This window comes from Hetaerina americana, unplaced genomic scaffold (genome assembly GCF_022747635.1).
Source record: "Hetaerina americana unplaced genomic scaffold, ioHetAmer1.1.p SCAF_1, whole genome shotgun sequence".
Classification (NCBI taxonomy): Eukaryota; Metazoa; Arthropoda; class Insecta; order Odonata; family Calopterygidae; genus Hetaerina; species Hetaerina americana.
In genome coordinates, this window is record NW_027286069.1 from 26,622,242 (window position 1) to 26,638,989 (window position 16,748).

The 16,748-nt window shown below is 34.1% G+C and overlaps 1 protein-coding gene across 2 annotated transcripts in view; it reads left to right on the plus strand.

Moving 5' to 3' along the window:
- The window catches only part of LOC139689744 (tudor domain-containing protein 5-like), a 58,610-nt gene that overhangs the window by 25,312 nt on the left and 16,550 nt on the right, over nucleotides 1-16,748 (plus strand). For both annotated transcript variants that reach the window (XM_071586915.1, XM_071586916.1), the window contains 3 exons: nucleotides 2,100-2,259; nucleotides 5,346-5,624; nucleotides 6,481-6,681. In XM_071586915.1, coding sequence (XP_071443016.1) covers nucleotides 2,100-2,259; nucleotides 5,346-5,624; nucleotides 6,481-6,681 — 640 coding nt within the window. The remainder of the gene's footprint in view (nucleotides 1-2,099; nucleotides 2,260-5,345; nucleotides 5,625-6,480; nucleotides 6,682-16,748) is intronic.

The following is a 16,748-nucleotide window of genomic DNA, read 5'->3' on the forward strand; positions in this document are numbered from 1 at the left end:
CAATGTAATTGTCACTACTTAACCCTTTGGTAGGCATTTTCATGCAGTTTGCCGTGAGATCTGTTTTGGTGTAAATGCATTTAAATTATTTTTATAAAATAAAAAAAACCATAAACACTGTAATCAACCCAAAGGTCGGTTTGGTAGGTGATGGTAGAGTTCACCCACGACTAAGCCCAACGGCATGTAAAATTCACACTTCAGGGTAGGGGGGCCAGTTCCTTTCCCTGTGCAGGTTATGGTTTCCTAGGAAGATCTGGTACCCAAAAAATCACATAGCTTGGGCGGAGCTGCAGGTGCCCAGAGAGACTTGCCCGGGAATCAAACCTGGGCCCTCCAGTCAGTAGTCCAACGCTCAACCCCTAGACTATCGCGACCCATTTTTATAAAATTTGATAAAATAAATAGTTTTATTAAATTCAATTTTTACTTCCTGTACCCAAGAGTTTTGTGTGTTGGTTTTTCATGTTTTAAAAAACAATGTTTGTGAACTTTTAATGTAAAAAAGATATTTTTTTTTTGGTTGAGTGAAAGATAGTGTTTACTGTCCTAAAGGAGGCTCAGTGAATCTATGAATTGGTCAGAAATGTCTTTTTCTCATGTACTAGTCATGCTAGTGTGACAACAGTGATTCTATTGGAAAGGAAACTTGGAAAGTTCAATAAAATACAATTTCATATCTCTTAAATTTGAAAAGATAAGATGGAAAATTATTTCTGATCGCAGAGATTTCTAAGAATTTCAGGTTCATCTAAAAAATTTAGGTCACACTATGCAAGTAGCAATATTGTATCGGATATGAGCATTTACTAAATAGCATGAAAATTTTCAATCATCTAATCTTTATATTTATGGAAACAGTAAACCATTTTTCTTCGCTACTAACAAAAGGCTTTTGATTCTATTTTTGCACTACCATAACTCCATAACTAAAGAATTTGGTTATATTAATATATTATCTGGTAGATGACGCATGTGCTATCCACCGGAAAATGTGTTGGTGAAAAATTTTATTGAATAAAGTTTTAATTTAAAATTTTTGAATTATGGTATTTCAGTCATTGATTTCAACTAGTACGTATATTGAGCAGTGCCCTTTTAAACTTATCAAATAGTCAAAAGCTCATTTATAATGGAGTCAGTATTCATTCACTTGTGCAATTCCTGTTGTACCTATGTTTAGTACATTACTGTAACCATATAATCACAATTCAAAACACAAATAAAAATGTATGTTGAATATTACAGTTTGTAATAGAAGATGGGGTGTTTGAAAAGCAATTAACATAAATCTAACAATTTTGGCATCTAAACATAATCAAATGTAGATGAAAGTTTTATTTTAAAATGTACTTATAATATCAGCTCTTCCATTTCAAAAACCAATGCCATAGACAAAATGCTAACAGTTTTTAGCAAATATTCTCTACATTAGGGTAAACTTAAATCCACACTAGTGAAACTCTGGTGGTTTAAGTTTACATTTAGCCATGGCTACTGTCCTGTGTCTAACGAAAAAGATTGAAGAGTATAAAAGCCAAGCCAAAAACTCAAACAAAGCTAACTTGTTTGTGTTAGAGGAGAATCATTAGCCCACCCAATGCAAGTAAACGAGACAGTATCACTAAAGAAACATGTTTTTCATTAAATCACCAATGTCATTAAGAAAAAAACTGGTCATTGGGTTTACCTCTAACTCTTTTCACCCAGGCATCAAGGGGCAATAGATATCATGGCTGCGAGTCATTCAGGGCGTGGCAACATAACTTCCTTTTTTAAGACTTGATAAAATCCATTTTATGAAACGGAATCTTTTTATTATTTTTTTAAATGTAGGTACATGTTTAAAGTTTTGTTTTACACAGTTATGAAACTCAAATCAGGTAAGTGACTCTCCCCATTGTGCATGCAGTTAATGGACAGTCAGTTTACATGAATAAATTATGATTGTCTTGTTTGATATGTCACTTTGAACAAGGGAAGTAAATACAAATTTTAATATGTGGACTCTAATAAACAAAAAGAATGGCTGTTTTCTTATCTTTGTAAGTACGTTCTCTATGCACCCTCTTCATTGAAATAAAAATGCTTCTTTCCAGGGTGTTTTATAATGGTAATGGGCCCTCAGTTCATAAAATGCCAGAAGCAATCATAATGATAGGTCAATATTGTGCTGCTAAATATCCATCTGCATCAGCTCCAGATGCAGAATGGCATCGAGCAATAATATCATCATTACCATCATTGCATGAAGCTGAGGTTAGTACACAGTTACCTTGTTATATTTTGATATAAAATGTCAATTTTCAAAAGTGTTTGTGGAATTTGCTTTCTATTGAAACTATTTCAACATAATAATATTGAATTTATCTTGTAAATATCAGTGAAATCAACATTAATACCTTCAGTTCACTGAACTTTTAAAGTTCAGCTCAGCTCAAAAAAATATATCTTGATGCCTCTGCCGCCAAATTATAGTGATAATTTCAGCCTCTTTTACTTTATTTTCTAGTTCCCATTTGATTGTGCTTTCCCTTTCCTTTCTGTTAAATCACCCCAATGACATGAAAAAAAATGTTTAAGTCCTTAAATACATGCATTATCAGTCGATGATAAAATATAAAGCATGCGCATTATAAAAAATGACACAGTAATGAATGTGTGCTTGAGGAGTAAAATAAGTAAAAAACAGTGTAAGAATATATTAAATGGGTCAAAAAGTTCTTATGATAATTTTATATTGGTTCCAATTACTACCCCAAAATAGTTAGGATAACCATCAAAGAATCGACTGACTCCACCAATACCAGATCTCTCCCATCTTCTTTTAAGGCAGGTTAATACAGGATCCAACTCGGATGACAAATACCCTTAATCTAAACTTTTTTCACGCTATGACCCTTTGCCCCCTGGAAAACTTGAGTTAATAATTCCCTATGGAAAATTGCAGTCCCTCATCAATTTTTCTAAAACCCTGCAATACCCTCTAATAATGTCAAATTTCTTGGGCTCTATAAGGTCCCAATCTAACCTGAAGTAACCATATAGACTTCCTGTGCCATCAGCATACTACAATTTAGCATCTATTCTTGTTTAAATGGCCTCAATCAGTCAGAAAATTGTAATAACAATGAACTTTGACTGATTGTATGCAGTAGTGGAAGCATACTGTGTGATTCCTTGTATAGTCTCATTGAAATTTTTGAATTTTAAAGAGGTCAGGATGATTGCGAAAATCCACTATAGAGAAACATGCAAGCCTTGTTTTCTACACTTCAACATTCTACCTGTACCCTGCATCAATTGGTTCAATATATTATTAGTATATTTAAAAAGGAACATTGACTTCCTTTCAAGTGATTTATTTCATTACAATGACATAAAGAGACAGGACATCTGCAAAGATCCCTTGTCAAAGTAAATTCAAAAGTTTAAAAACTAGGTACCCTCATTAACTAGAAGTTACTCCAAGAACAAATTGAGTAGCTAAAGGCATGATGTGATGGAAGTCGAACATAATGAATAACTGATTGTAGCGCTTTTCCCCTTGATATCAAGTGGAAAAGTGCTGTGATCAGTTATTCATTACTTCAATAAATTTCAAAATTTCAATATTTTAGGAATAAAATCTTTAGTAACGTACAGTTGAACCTTGTACAACAAGCATAATTCATTCCATGATCTTCCTCATAGAGCAAAACACTCATTCAGTGAAACAACTTTTTGCATATAAATTAATGTAAAATATGACAAGTATTCCATGCCTAAAAAAATAAATTATGAACTATATTTATGCAAAGAAAATTGTACATACATTGTTTAGGATATTGGATCATGTTCCCCTTTTTTTATATCCTGGAATGAAGGGACTGAGAATTTAGACTCAATTTTAAAAGCAAAAAAGAATCGCTGTAAATAATTTATTACTTATGATATGTACCTAATTCCTTTTGACTAGAATGCTGTCTACAGACATTTGTTTTTGCTTATGCTTCAACCTCAGGTCAAAATGCGACTCGGCATTATCATTAAATAAATTTTTAGCATGTGTAGCCACTGCTTTATTAGGGTGATGCTTCATATGCATGATACAATGTAACAGTTTCATATGATTTCCACATCACATTTAGCCTGCTTTTTTGGACTTGACACTTCTTGAAGACTTTTAGATTATATGAATAGTAAACAAGCACGGGTTTAATTTCCAAGTCTCCGCTTGTAGTTGTGCAAAATAGCAGCGTGAGATGGCCTTTCATTGGCTTGTGGTCGGGCTATTCATCCTTTTCTACTGTTACGTGCACAAGTATAGGTTCCCTTCAGCATCCTATTCTCAAAGAGATTCGTCTCATCATGATTAAAAACATGTTGTGGCCGGTAACACTCAGAATCTATGAGCTTTTTGAAGTCACTGATATAGTATTCTGCTGCCTTTGACTCAGATTCTGCAGCATTTATCATACCTCACAATGCTCGTGATCCCGGGTCTTCTCGTTAACTTCTCAAACCATGCATGGTTTCTCTGAAATTCTTGTTCAGCCGTTGATGATCCTGACATCATATTAGTGAGGTCGGCAAAAATCACTTTCTCCTTCAAACAAATAGTATTCTCATTAATACTGCTGCATTGTAATTGCTTTTCAATAATGCATATGAGTGGCAACCTTTCAAAATCATTGAGAATACATAACGAAGATACTCTTATCACTCTATTTGAAGTATACATCTTCTTAGTCTTGTCTGCATTCTCGAAGAAGTGGCCAATCGTTGATGCCGACTGATTGTTAATGTGTGACCGGGATCAGCCATGCTCACACCTTGGTCCCAGTTTTCAACGATTTTTACTTTTCATTTCTACTGTTATTTTTATTCTTTTTTGGTTTTCTTCTTGCAGAGTTTTCTTAGTGGTCATTTTTAAACCTATGCCCAAAATATTATTAAACTGTCCACCACAGAATCACTAATAATAAGCCTGAGCACAAGTTTGGAAAATAAGTGATCACTTGTGACAATAAGGCTAGTGGAATGAGTGCAAAACACAAACTGAAGTAGCAAGCAATAAATCTTGGAATTCCCCTCTCTTTGTCCTACATTATAGGTAAAGTCACTCACTAAGCGAGTCATTTTCGGAACTAATATTTTTGCTCTTAATGTGAATTACTTGCTATGGAAGGTGCTCGTTAAGCGAGGTTCCACTGTATCTGCCTAACAAATGTTTTTATTTAGCCCAGAAATATTTATATGGCTGCTTAATAGACTACTATTTTATGACTATGTATCTTGGGTTTTCCTATGCATGCACTATTTGTTATTGGATTAGTAAAATCATCACTGTTATTCATTTTTAGGTGTATTATATAGATTATGGATCCAAATTGAAGCTTCAGTATTCAGAAATTTACTTTTTGGACTCGAGGTTTTCAAAGTTACCATGCCAAGCACACAGAGGATGTCTTACCAACATAAGGCCTATAGGCTATGGCTTATGGAAAAAATTAAAGCATATGCCTGAATCTAATGACATCTGCACTGTTAAGCCAACATGGACGAAGACATGCTTTTATTATTTTTTGAGTCTTGTGTCCAATAAACCAATGGTCGCTACTGTCACCCATATAAGAAAGTTGGTAAGTTCCCCTTTTTCATTTTACACTAAAATTATCTAAATATAATGAGAAGTAATACGCTTTCTGGTGATAACCCTTAAAATCCAAGGCATATCCGAGGGCTGATTCAATTTCAATTTGATAATAATACTATTCACTGACAGGCAGAGGTTTACTGAGTCAAAATGTAACTTCAGTGGCTTCAGAATCAATCAATAGATGACACTGCATGCTTACAACTGTTTTCTGACCTGCCAGTAGGAAAATATAAGAAAATGGTCTTATGTTTTCCGTATAAGCTTCATAAGCAATGAAAAAATTTAAACAATTTTTACTTTCTCCAGATGTAATGTGAGAGAAAGTATCATTTTTATAATGTCCTAGCTAGATCCAAAGTCTCCATACTATGACTCCTAAAGGGTATGCATTTGACCCTCTCCTTTTTGTTTTGATGTGGAATTTACATTAAAATGTATCTAAAGGATGAAATTATGCAATTTTTAATTTTATCATCAATCTATAATCAATTTATAATCATTTATCATGTCTCAATTAATAAAAAGTGTTTACCAAAGTGATTTTTTTTGCAATTTCTTCATCCTATTGAGTGGTGTAATTGTTGTGACTCAATTGTTATTTTATATTATTATTAATCGATCGAATGCAGTCAAATTAAAAAAGTCAAACTGGAAAAATTAGTGCATGATATTGAAGGATAATTAAAAATCTTTGTTAAAGATGTCACTTGTAGAATTCTCGTAATTGGGAAACCCCTTGGGAACCTTTTGCATGATCAAAAAACACCCTATTTACTCAATATTTAAATGATTTTTTTATTTTTCCTTGTTTAAGAATGGACTAAACTATTGTTTTCTAGGACAATTTTTTGAGCATGGGCCTAACAGACACAAACGAAGAGGAGGACAGACATATTAATGATTTACTAGTTACAGCAAAGTTGGCTGAATTTGGTGTCATGTCGGAGGAAGATGAGTTTCCCTGTTTTAGTCCTCATAGACATGAAAGTGAGCATTCATCACCTGGAGGATCATCATCTCCAATGCCACTGCAGAGACCGGTAAATTTGTTGGATCTTATAAGATCAAATTGTGTCATCTAACATTGCCTTATTCAGTTCATTTGGTCTCCATATGAATGTGTTTATTTAAAATGTTTATATTGTGGTCAGCTTATGTTGACTGCATTATGATGGTTTGGGGCATCTAAATGTTTTCTGTTAAATATGCAATTATGTGGGTATTAATTTGATTCAATCTCAAACTTCCTGTTGCTTCTTGTAGGCCCCCTCTTTAATTTGTTGCATTGTGTATATATTGGAAGTGGTTGCTTTTTGTTGACTGATTTTAGTCATAATATATTATGATGTTTACATTCTTTTAATCTCTGTTATTAGTGTTCTAGTTTTAGGGAATAACAAATGTTTGGATTATTATACCTGTTTATGGGTAGTTCCTGGCCACCATAATGATTTCCTTCATTTTGCTACTCCATATTTGAAAGCAAGTTTGGATTTGGTAGAATAATAAATTTTCACCCCAATTTTTCCTTGTTTATTTTGTAAGTAAGTCATTGAACCAGAATATTGTCATTTTACAATATTTCATGATTACAAATATGAGGCTTTGATATTATGCAGTAACATAAACCTTTGGTAGGTTATTTGAAGTTTAAGGAGCAAATGCTGTTGTGGATGGGCAAGATCTCTGATGATCAGTGATATTCTGCAAAGCTTATTCAGTATACTTTGTAAAGGTTGATACCGGTTTTCATTGCCACTTATCCCATTGTTGATACACACTAACCACCAAAGGATGCCATCCATTTGTATTAAAAAGACATCAAGAATTACTTCTGGGAGTAGACATTCAATTTTCTTCCATATACGAGGTCTGTCCATAAAGTATCACGACTTTTGTGTTTTTCAAAAATTATTTATTTATTCATGAATATCTAATTTTTCCCCTTCAAAGTAATCCCCATTAGATATCATACACTTACTAGTGCCAACGTTTTTTCCAATCCTTTAAGCACTTCAAAAAATCATTTTTTGTGATCTTGTGCAGTCTTTATCTCGTCAATGGTAGCGTAGCGTCATCCTTTCATGGGCCTCTTCCGTTTCGGGAATAAGAAAAAGTCACTGGGGGCCAGATCTGGGGAATACAGTGGCTGCAGCAACATTAGTGTGTTGTTTTTGGCAAAAAATTTGCACACAAGTAACATGTGTGAGTAGGGACTTTGTCATGGTGCAAAAGCCAATTTTTGTTCTTCAAACAAATCCGGGCGTTTGTGGCAGATTTCTTCTCGAAAATTGCACATAACTTGCAGGTAATATTCCTTATTTACCATTCTATCTTGTGGCAAGAACTGATGATGTCCCTGCAATTGAAGAAAACTGTAAGCAAAACTCTCACCTTCGACTGAACTTGGCATGCTTTTTTTGGTCTTGGCTTGTGCTGCAGCTTCCATTGGGATGATTGAGCATTAGTTTCCACGTCATAACCATAAAACCATGATTCGTCACCAGTTATGAGCCTCCGGAGCAAATTTGGGGGTCGTCGTGGACACCTCATTAGCAATATTAATGCATTGCTGTTATTGGTCGAAATTGAGCAATTTTGGTACGAATTTCGCGGCAACATATGTCATGCCCAAATCATTGGTAAAAATCGAATGGCCTGAGCCAGTCGATATGTTTAGGTCCTCAGAAACTCCTCTAACGGTGATTCGACGATTGGCAAATACTATTTTCTTCACTTCATCAATGTTTTCGTCTGTTGTTGACGTGCTTGGGCGTCTGGCACGCCCTTCGTCGTTCACATCTTATGGCCCTCTGAGAACATTTTGTTCCACCGATGAACATTGATTCAGTCCAAGGTAGCTTCTCCATATGCTGCAGTCAACATTTGGAATGTGTCCGCGCACTTAATTTCATTTTTCACACAACATTTGCTACAGATGCTTTGCTCCATTTTTTTGGAACAGGCAAAAATCGAAGACAAGCCAAAACACGTCCAAGCAAAACAGCTGTCAACAATCAACAACATTCAAAATGGCCGAACATTTTGGCATAGGTGAGAGACATATGTACCAACAAAATGCCACAAAAAAATCCAAAATCAAATATACGTAACTCTCAAAAATTCAAAATTCGTGATACTTTTTGAACAGACCTCACATATGTATATACATAGATCATTTCCATGATGTTTGACCCCTGAAATATTGTCTTCTCCAGTAGGAGGTTTGCACCAACATTAAGGGGGACTTATATTTAGGGCAAACAGTTTATTACAAATAAAATTAGATGAACAAAATTATTATTGAGGAATATTCCTATATTCCTTAGACATTTGAGCATGTTTCTCGTAGAGCAATATTTGTAGATATAAATGCATTATTTTTTTTAAAGAAAATGGAAGAGCTTCAGGAGTGATATTATTCAATCTGTATGCTTTTCAATCTATACCAGTAAGAATTAATGAAGGACAGAATTTCCTTCTATTGTTCAATTAATCCATAGGAAAAAATAGAAGAACAAATTACCGTATTTTCCCATTGATAACACCTGTCTTATCTATACAAAAGTGTTCAGATGACTGAAAAAAATGACAAAGCATGTTATGTAATGAAAATTGAAAAAATCCAAGCATTAACATACATGTGTACACAATTATTTAAAGAAGAGTCTAGCCAAAATAAATTAGTCTGGAAGCATGCATTTCTAATTGAATTCTATTTTATACATATCTGGTACTGTTTCAGTTATTTCATCTCATAAATCCATGAGAAAAAGAAGAAACATATAATTTCTATATTTCATTTATTTTAATACGTATTACTTTTTTATTCTAATGCATAGTACTTCACGTATACGTAGAGTACGTCACACTATATACGCGTGTGTACAAATATATGATAGGATAGGTAGATCACTGGAATCCAAGAAATTCGTCACCTGTATCACAGTTAAATGCATTAAGTGCATTTATTATCTCTTCAGGCACATCACCGAGTTCACTCTCCAAAGAAACTCTTCCTCATCTTCTAGCACTGGAGTTGAAATATTGCTTAAAGGTTTTTCAAATCAATTTTTTACACAAGTCACTCTGACACCCTGCCAACTTTCCAGGATCCATTGGCTTATTTCTTCATAAGACACTCTTTTAATCCTTCCCGATTCTGTGTAGTATTTCATACCAGACATCATCCACTTTTCCCAACTAGAAGGTATCTTTGATTTAACAGATTTATTTATTTAGATTAATGAAACTAGAAAATTCTATTTCATTTATTCTATTAATTTTTAATATTTGATTTGCTGAAAGTTAATCAATATAGCATATGAAAGGGCACACAAACCTATCTCTCGTTTCGACTTACAAATCATAGTGAAAAAGCAATATGGTGGCATATTGTGTTGGCTTGTAAATACCCAGTAATCAACCCGACGGTTGGTTTTGTAGGTGATGGTAGAGTGCACATAGTAATAAGCCCGACGGTGTGTGAAATTCACACATCAGGGTGAAATGCACCCATCCTGCCAAGATTTTCTCACCCCCAATTTTTCTTGCAATATCAAAAACATACTACCTTGTGATATACCTATTGCTTCAACTAATTTGCCAACTTTCATTTGTCAATCACTCAAAACCATATGGTAGATTTGGTAAATCATTTTGGAGGAAGTCACTTCCACTGGACATCCCAAATGATGTTCATCATTTGTGGATGTACAGGGACATTTTAACTCATTTATGCAATTGTAAATAGTTCACAGGAACAGATGTACCTTGAATTTCATCCTACTTGACTTTGATCTCTTTTAGGGTAAAGTTTTTTTAAATAGAAATTTTAAATTACCGCACAAAACTCATTTTTTTCATCATTTCTAAATAAACAAAATTCTTTTTCTTCAATCAGCTATGAAACTGTAACCACATGGGTTTTAGTGAAAGCAAACATTTTCCTCTTCTCAGAGTGTCATCTCTTGGTTTTTTTGAATGACCCATGTAGAAGATCATAACTCTGTAATGAAGTAGAAGTCATTTTAGGGGTTCCCCAGGGAATTGTAATTGGACCTCATGTATTCCTTATCTTAACAACATTAACCCTGTGATTAATAGTAAGATATGCTTATTTGCTGATGACGCAATAGTTTACATGGTGGATGTATGCACAGTCCTGAGGATAAAGTAGCTTTAACAGATGATCTTAGTGCTTTACAATGTTGATGTGGCACATGGCAAATAGAATTAAACCTCAGAAAAGTGTGTTATTCTGAGTTTTTTGGAATAGTGCCCTCCTGATCACCTACTGCATCTAATATACCAAAATAGAAAGTGTAGATTCCATTAAATAGTTCTGCATTACCTTTAATCATGACCTTCCCAGGGTGAAACTTATGTGGATAAATTAGCAAAAAATTAGGATTTACTAGATGAGCATTAGGGAAATGTGACGAAAAGATTAAAGAGATGGCCAGAAAAGGTTGAAGTAATGCCATCTTTTGCTGAGTAGGCCTTATTTAGAATGTGCTGCTATAATATGGGATCCTCATGAAGTTAGATTGATTGCCAAAATAGATTTTGGCACAGACATAGAATATCATCAATCTAGCGGGACAAATACACCACTTTTTCCACATGTTTATTGGCAGTATTGCACAGGTTTACTTCTAATGCACTAAGGAATTTCAGTTATTTTTATTGTTAGCCCCTTCATCCTGTGGTAGGAGAAATCATGACAAAATATCAGAAATGTAAAACATAGAGCAAACAGATTTAAGATGCCATATTACCCAAAATTGAACAAACCAAATGACTGTATCTGACCACACTAGGGGGAAGGGAAGTATTTTCCTTTTTCATTCAAAGTAGCCTAGTTTGTTGCCATTATTTCATATAACCTTAGCCATTTTCCTTCTTGTTATTAAAAGCTTCTTCCATAGGTATAGAAAGGTATTTCTGTACCTTACTACATGTGCCTATAGTTATTGTGATTCTCATTATTTTACACATGTTGTGATTAAAAGTTCCGGAAAACTTAATAATGGATGTTGAATCATGCACTGCCACACACCAGTGTGGTGGATTGTAGGGTACCTTGTAGAAAAGTTAGTTTCATGTTATTTGTGTGTTATTTATCCATGAGATGTTTTTTTGCAAGTTTTGCTTACTTGTCATCTACAAGGGTTTTCTTAGAGTAAATAATAAAAATTCATTATATCTATCACTATATCAAACTGAGTAGAGGATAGCACGGCACCCTAATTTATTTTTGATCATAGGTGGTGTTTTCAGCAAACACTTTATCCCATTCAGAAAGTTATGTGCCATTCTGGTTGACAGGATACATTTACAAATACCATATTTCTCAGCTCCAGGACTTTTTCATCACTAACACTAAAAGTTGAGGGTTGTTTCATTCTTCCCGTCAGTATGACAGCATGATTAGGTACCTTATAAGCTTTCTTTCATATTCAAGCGGCAGTTTCAGTGGAAGCTTTGATCATTTAGGAAAGTTTTTTACTCGTATCTGCAATTACCTAATCCACCGTTTGCTCCATTCTCATTTAATTTTCTCTGTGGGAAGTGGGCCAAAATACCTTTCAGCTGCTTTGTTTCTGTGTTCTGAAGGGTATTTCAAAACTTTAAATTTAAAAGCAATAATTGATGACAATCTATTCTCTTAAGATCCCATGAGGCTAGCTTCACTTTAATTTGTTATGTGACCCTTTGTTTTAGTTATTATTTTGATATTATTGAAATTAGTAATAAAAGTACCATTTTTAATGCCTTTATGACACTTGCACACCGCTTAAGGTAGAATGCCTGTAGACTCTCAAGAGTTTATTTGGAGAGATGCTAGGTATGCATGTATTAGTAGTGATGGCATTCCCGTAGATCTCCTGGCCAACGCATATTAAATTTAGTGGCTGCACCACGTATGAGGTGAAACTAAATGCGCTCCATTGTATAAATTGACAAGTTATTCAGGAAATTTAGTATCTACTTTCAGTGAAATATTTGGGCCAAGTTGCTTACTATTGACTCAAAACAGTGATATTATTAAAATTTGTAATAAGACAACCATTTTCTATGCCTGATTCCGGAAAAGAATACTTAATAGTTTTTATTTTTCCAGCCAATTAGCTTGAGCTTATAAAGTGAAGGTAATTCTGTTTACCCCTGGCCCTTAAGATGCAGGCTGATTTTATGGTAGAAAAAAATTGCATTTAATGGGCTGGGAATTACGGTATATAATTTTTACGATTTTGAAATGTTATTTAAGATTTTAGCATACAGGAATACCGGTAAATAAAATTTATGATAATATTCTACATTTCTGCTGATTTTTAATCAAAACTGTATGTATTAATAATGAAATGAGAATTATGCATGAAACCTATATAATGGGTAATGATAATATAATCAAAAAGAGGATAAACAAAACAGGGGGAAGTCAATAACTGTAGTGTCTAGATTTTCAGTGGTCTGCCCAATGGCATCTTATTTTTGTTATATCCACAAGATCTTTTATACAATATGTGCATCAAATGTAAAACATACTCAATTTCTATTCCAATACGAAGCACATAACTGAAATTTGTCCATTGCTTTCCGTAAAAGTTTTCTCCTACTTCAAATTCAGTGCACACAATGGGACGTGCACATTATTATTATGTGCCAAAACAAAACTGGATGGTCTCTATTGCCTCATGTGCATCCTTTTCCAAGGGCACAATATCTCTGAAAACAGTTTGTTTCTGATTTGTTTTGCTAAGTTGACAACCTTTTTTGTTAACTTTCCATGAATTTTATTGAGAGTATTTTTTTATAATATAGAATGATAGGTACAAAAAATCCACATTAATAGGTAAATTTAATTCCTAAGTGCAGCCAAGTCAGTGATATAAAAAAAGAGCTGTTACAATGATAAAATAGGTGAAATTATCCTTTTCTGGAAAGTAATCACACCTTGATACTTAAAAAGCTGTGTCAGTACTCATCTGAATCTCAATATTTAAATTATCATGACATTCAGGGTCCCCTATTGCTATTTATTATAGAAGAATTAGTTCAGACCAAGTTGAATTCCACACATTATGAATCACATATACCTTCCAAAATTGTTTCATGTTTTAATTGACAAGCGTATATTAGGCAGAGGAAAACAAATGAGGAAGTACTTGGTATGGTGGGCGAAGAGAGGGGTTTGCTGGGAGAAATCCTATGGAGGCAGGAAAATTGGATGAAGGGGGTGTTGACCGGCAGTGGGATGTTGAAGACTGTAATAGAGGGGAGAATGTTGGGCAAAAGAGGAAAGGGAAGGAACAGGATAGGGATGTTGGACGGGATGAAGGGAGGAAGAAAGTACTCAGAAATGAAGAGGGACCTGATATAGAGTAGGATGATGGATTTTGTGTTTTGTTTGGAGTAATAAAATGTTTGTTTGGTAGTTGTGTCCATCCAAAAACCTACCTTAACCGGTAGATTACCTTAAAAAAAAAAATATTGGGCAGTTGGCAATCGATTAGATACTGTTGAAGAAATTGGTTGAATAATGAAATTCAACTATGTTCTGAGTGTTTCTGAAATAATATTTTGTAAGTGGTTAAAAATAATTTATGGTACACAATCCAATTATTTTTGCATAACAATTAGGTCTAGCTTTTGTAGGTGGCTGTATATTTTGCCAGTTTCTGTGTAATATTAAAGGAATGGCTCCAATAAAATTGTTTGCATAAAAAACTTGTTTGATTTAAAAATGTCCTTATATCCATATGCTTGAGGCTGTACTAATGTTAAGTCTCTTATTTTAGAGTTCACAACAAATATTTGGTTTTGTATCTAACTGTTTGAATTTACTTAGTACATGTCAGTGTGCTGAATGAGTTTATTTTCACTGTGAATGCTTTTTTTCTTTTACTTCTTCAACTGTCCCAAATATGTGGGTAATTGAATGATTCCTTAGAAAAACCAAGAAATGGCACTTTAAGTATCAGAAAAGGTTTCCTTTTAGTAACCCTCACCACTCACTAGACTGCTGCTTAAGTTTCGGCTATATCCATTGTTTGGTTTAATTTTCATTGTCGATTGAAGCAACAAACTTTTGTTTATTTGAGGAAATGAAAAAAAGAGAAAAGAGGTTTTTGCAGTGATTAAACACTTCTATTTAAAAGACTATACACTAAAAGAGATCAAAGCTGAGTTGGATGAAGTTCATGACACATCTGCTCCTGTGTTTGTGACTCTTTAAAATGGGTTGATGAGTTGAAATGTGGCTGTACATCCAGAAATGATGAACAGCGTTCAGGAATTCCATTGGAAGTGACTTCCTCCATAATGATTGACCAAACACACAATATGGTTTTGAGTGATCAATTAATCAAAATGGTTTAGTTATAGTTGAAGCAAAATAGTTGAGGTAACAAGCATATCAGGAGGTTGTGTGTTATTGATGTTACACGAAAATTGGATGTGAAAAAAATCTTGGCAGGGTGGGTGTCATATTTGCACTCAGTGGAGAATACATGGAATGGAAGGAATGAAGTGAGGAAATGAGTATTCCGAGTTGAGGAACAGATAAATATGACATGGGATATCTGAACTTGTCTTTCTGGATGAGGCTGAGAGGTGCAACAATAGATGTATCTGTAACCTACGTGGTGTATAGGTATATCAAAAACCTACCTAAATAATAGATTACCAATAATAATAACAAGGTAGCTGTGGAAATGACAAATGTCAGTATTTTTAACTTTGAAAAGGATCATTGATTAGTAATATTAGTAGAATTTGTGATCATGAGACACTTCTAAATTCAAGATTATTTTGCTCCATTGTTGCAGGAGCCCTTAAAGTTAAAATAATTGTGTTTTTTAGTTATTGTTAGTTGGTCATTGATGTTTCTTCATGAAATTTTTAATGAACTGATCTTTTTATTATCATGTGTCCTTATTATCAAAAGGTGGCAATCAAGATTAAAGTAGTGTTGCTGCTGGCATATTGTGCCATTTAAATGCAGCATATGATTTAATTACATGAACCCATTTCTTTAAGATGATATGAATTTTACTGCTCAACTCATGACCACCTTTGAATGTTCGATTCCTCTTAAATTGGTTTTCCCTCCCTTCATACTATTGTTTAAATGGGGAAATTGAATGTCTTTACCAGGATCATCACACATTTGATAGGATAGCATATGAGGTCTGTTCAAAAAGTAGTAAATGTGTCACAAATTTTGAATTTTTGTGGGTTACGTATATTTGATTTTCGATTGTTTTGTGTCGTTATGTTGGTACTTTTGCCTCTCACTTATGCTGAAAAGTTTGGCCATTTTGAATGCTCAGTTAATTGTTGACAGCTGTTTTGCTGGGACGTGTTTTGGCTTGTCTTCAATTTTTGCCTGTTCCAAAAAATGGAACAAAGCATCTGTATCAAATTTTGCCTGAAAAAAGAATTTAAGCGCGCAGACGCATTCTGAATATTGACTGTGGCATATGGAGAAGCTACCTTGGTCCAAAGCAACGTTCATCGGTGTTACAAAATGTTCTCAGAGGGCTGAGAAAATGTGAATGACGAAGAGTGCACCGAACGCCCAAGCACATCAACAATAGAAAAAAACATTGATGAAGCAAAGAAAATAGTATTGGCCAATCGTCGAATCACCGTTAGAGAAGTTGCTCGGGACCTAAACATATTGATTGGCTTGTGCCATTCAATTTTTACCAATGATTTGGGCATGACACGGGTCACCGCAAAATGGATTCTGTGGATACCTATGTGAGTCAACAAGGAGTCGAAAAAATATAAAATGCCAAAAGTACTAAAACGGCAAGTGCAGAAATTTATAAAAAAATTATGAAAATAAGGGCAAATAAATCAAAAGGGCCAGATGGTATCTCAATTGACTTGCTTAAATTGGGTGATAGTGTAGTTTCAAATTATATTAATCATTTATTCAATGTTACCTTAAACAATAATGCCCTGCCAAATGCTTGGAAGGAGGCATATATTACACCATATGTTATTTTTGAAGGAGGAGATAAGGCACTAGTTGATAATTCTAGGTTGGTAAGCTTGACATTAATTGTATGCAAGCTATTAGAAAAGATAATGG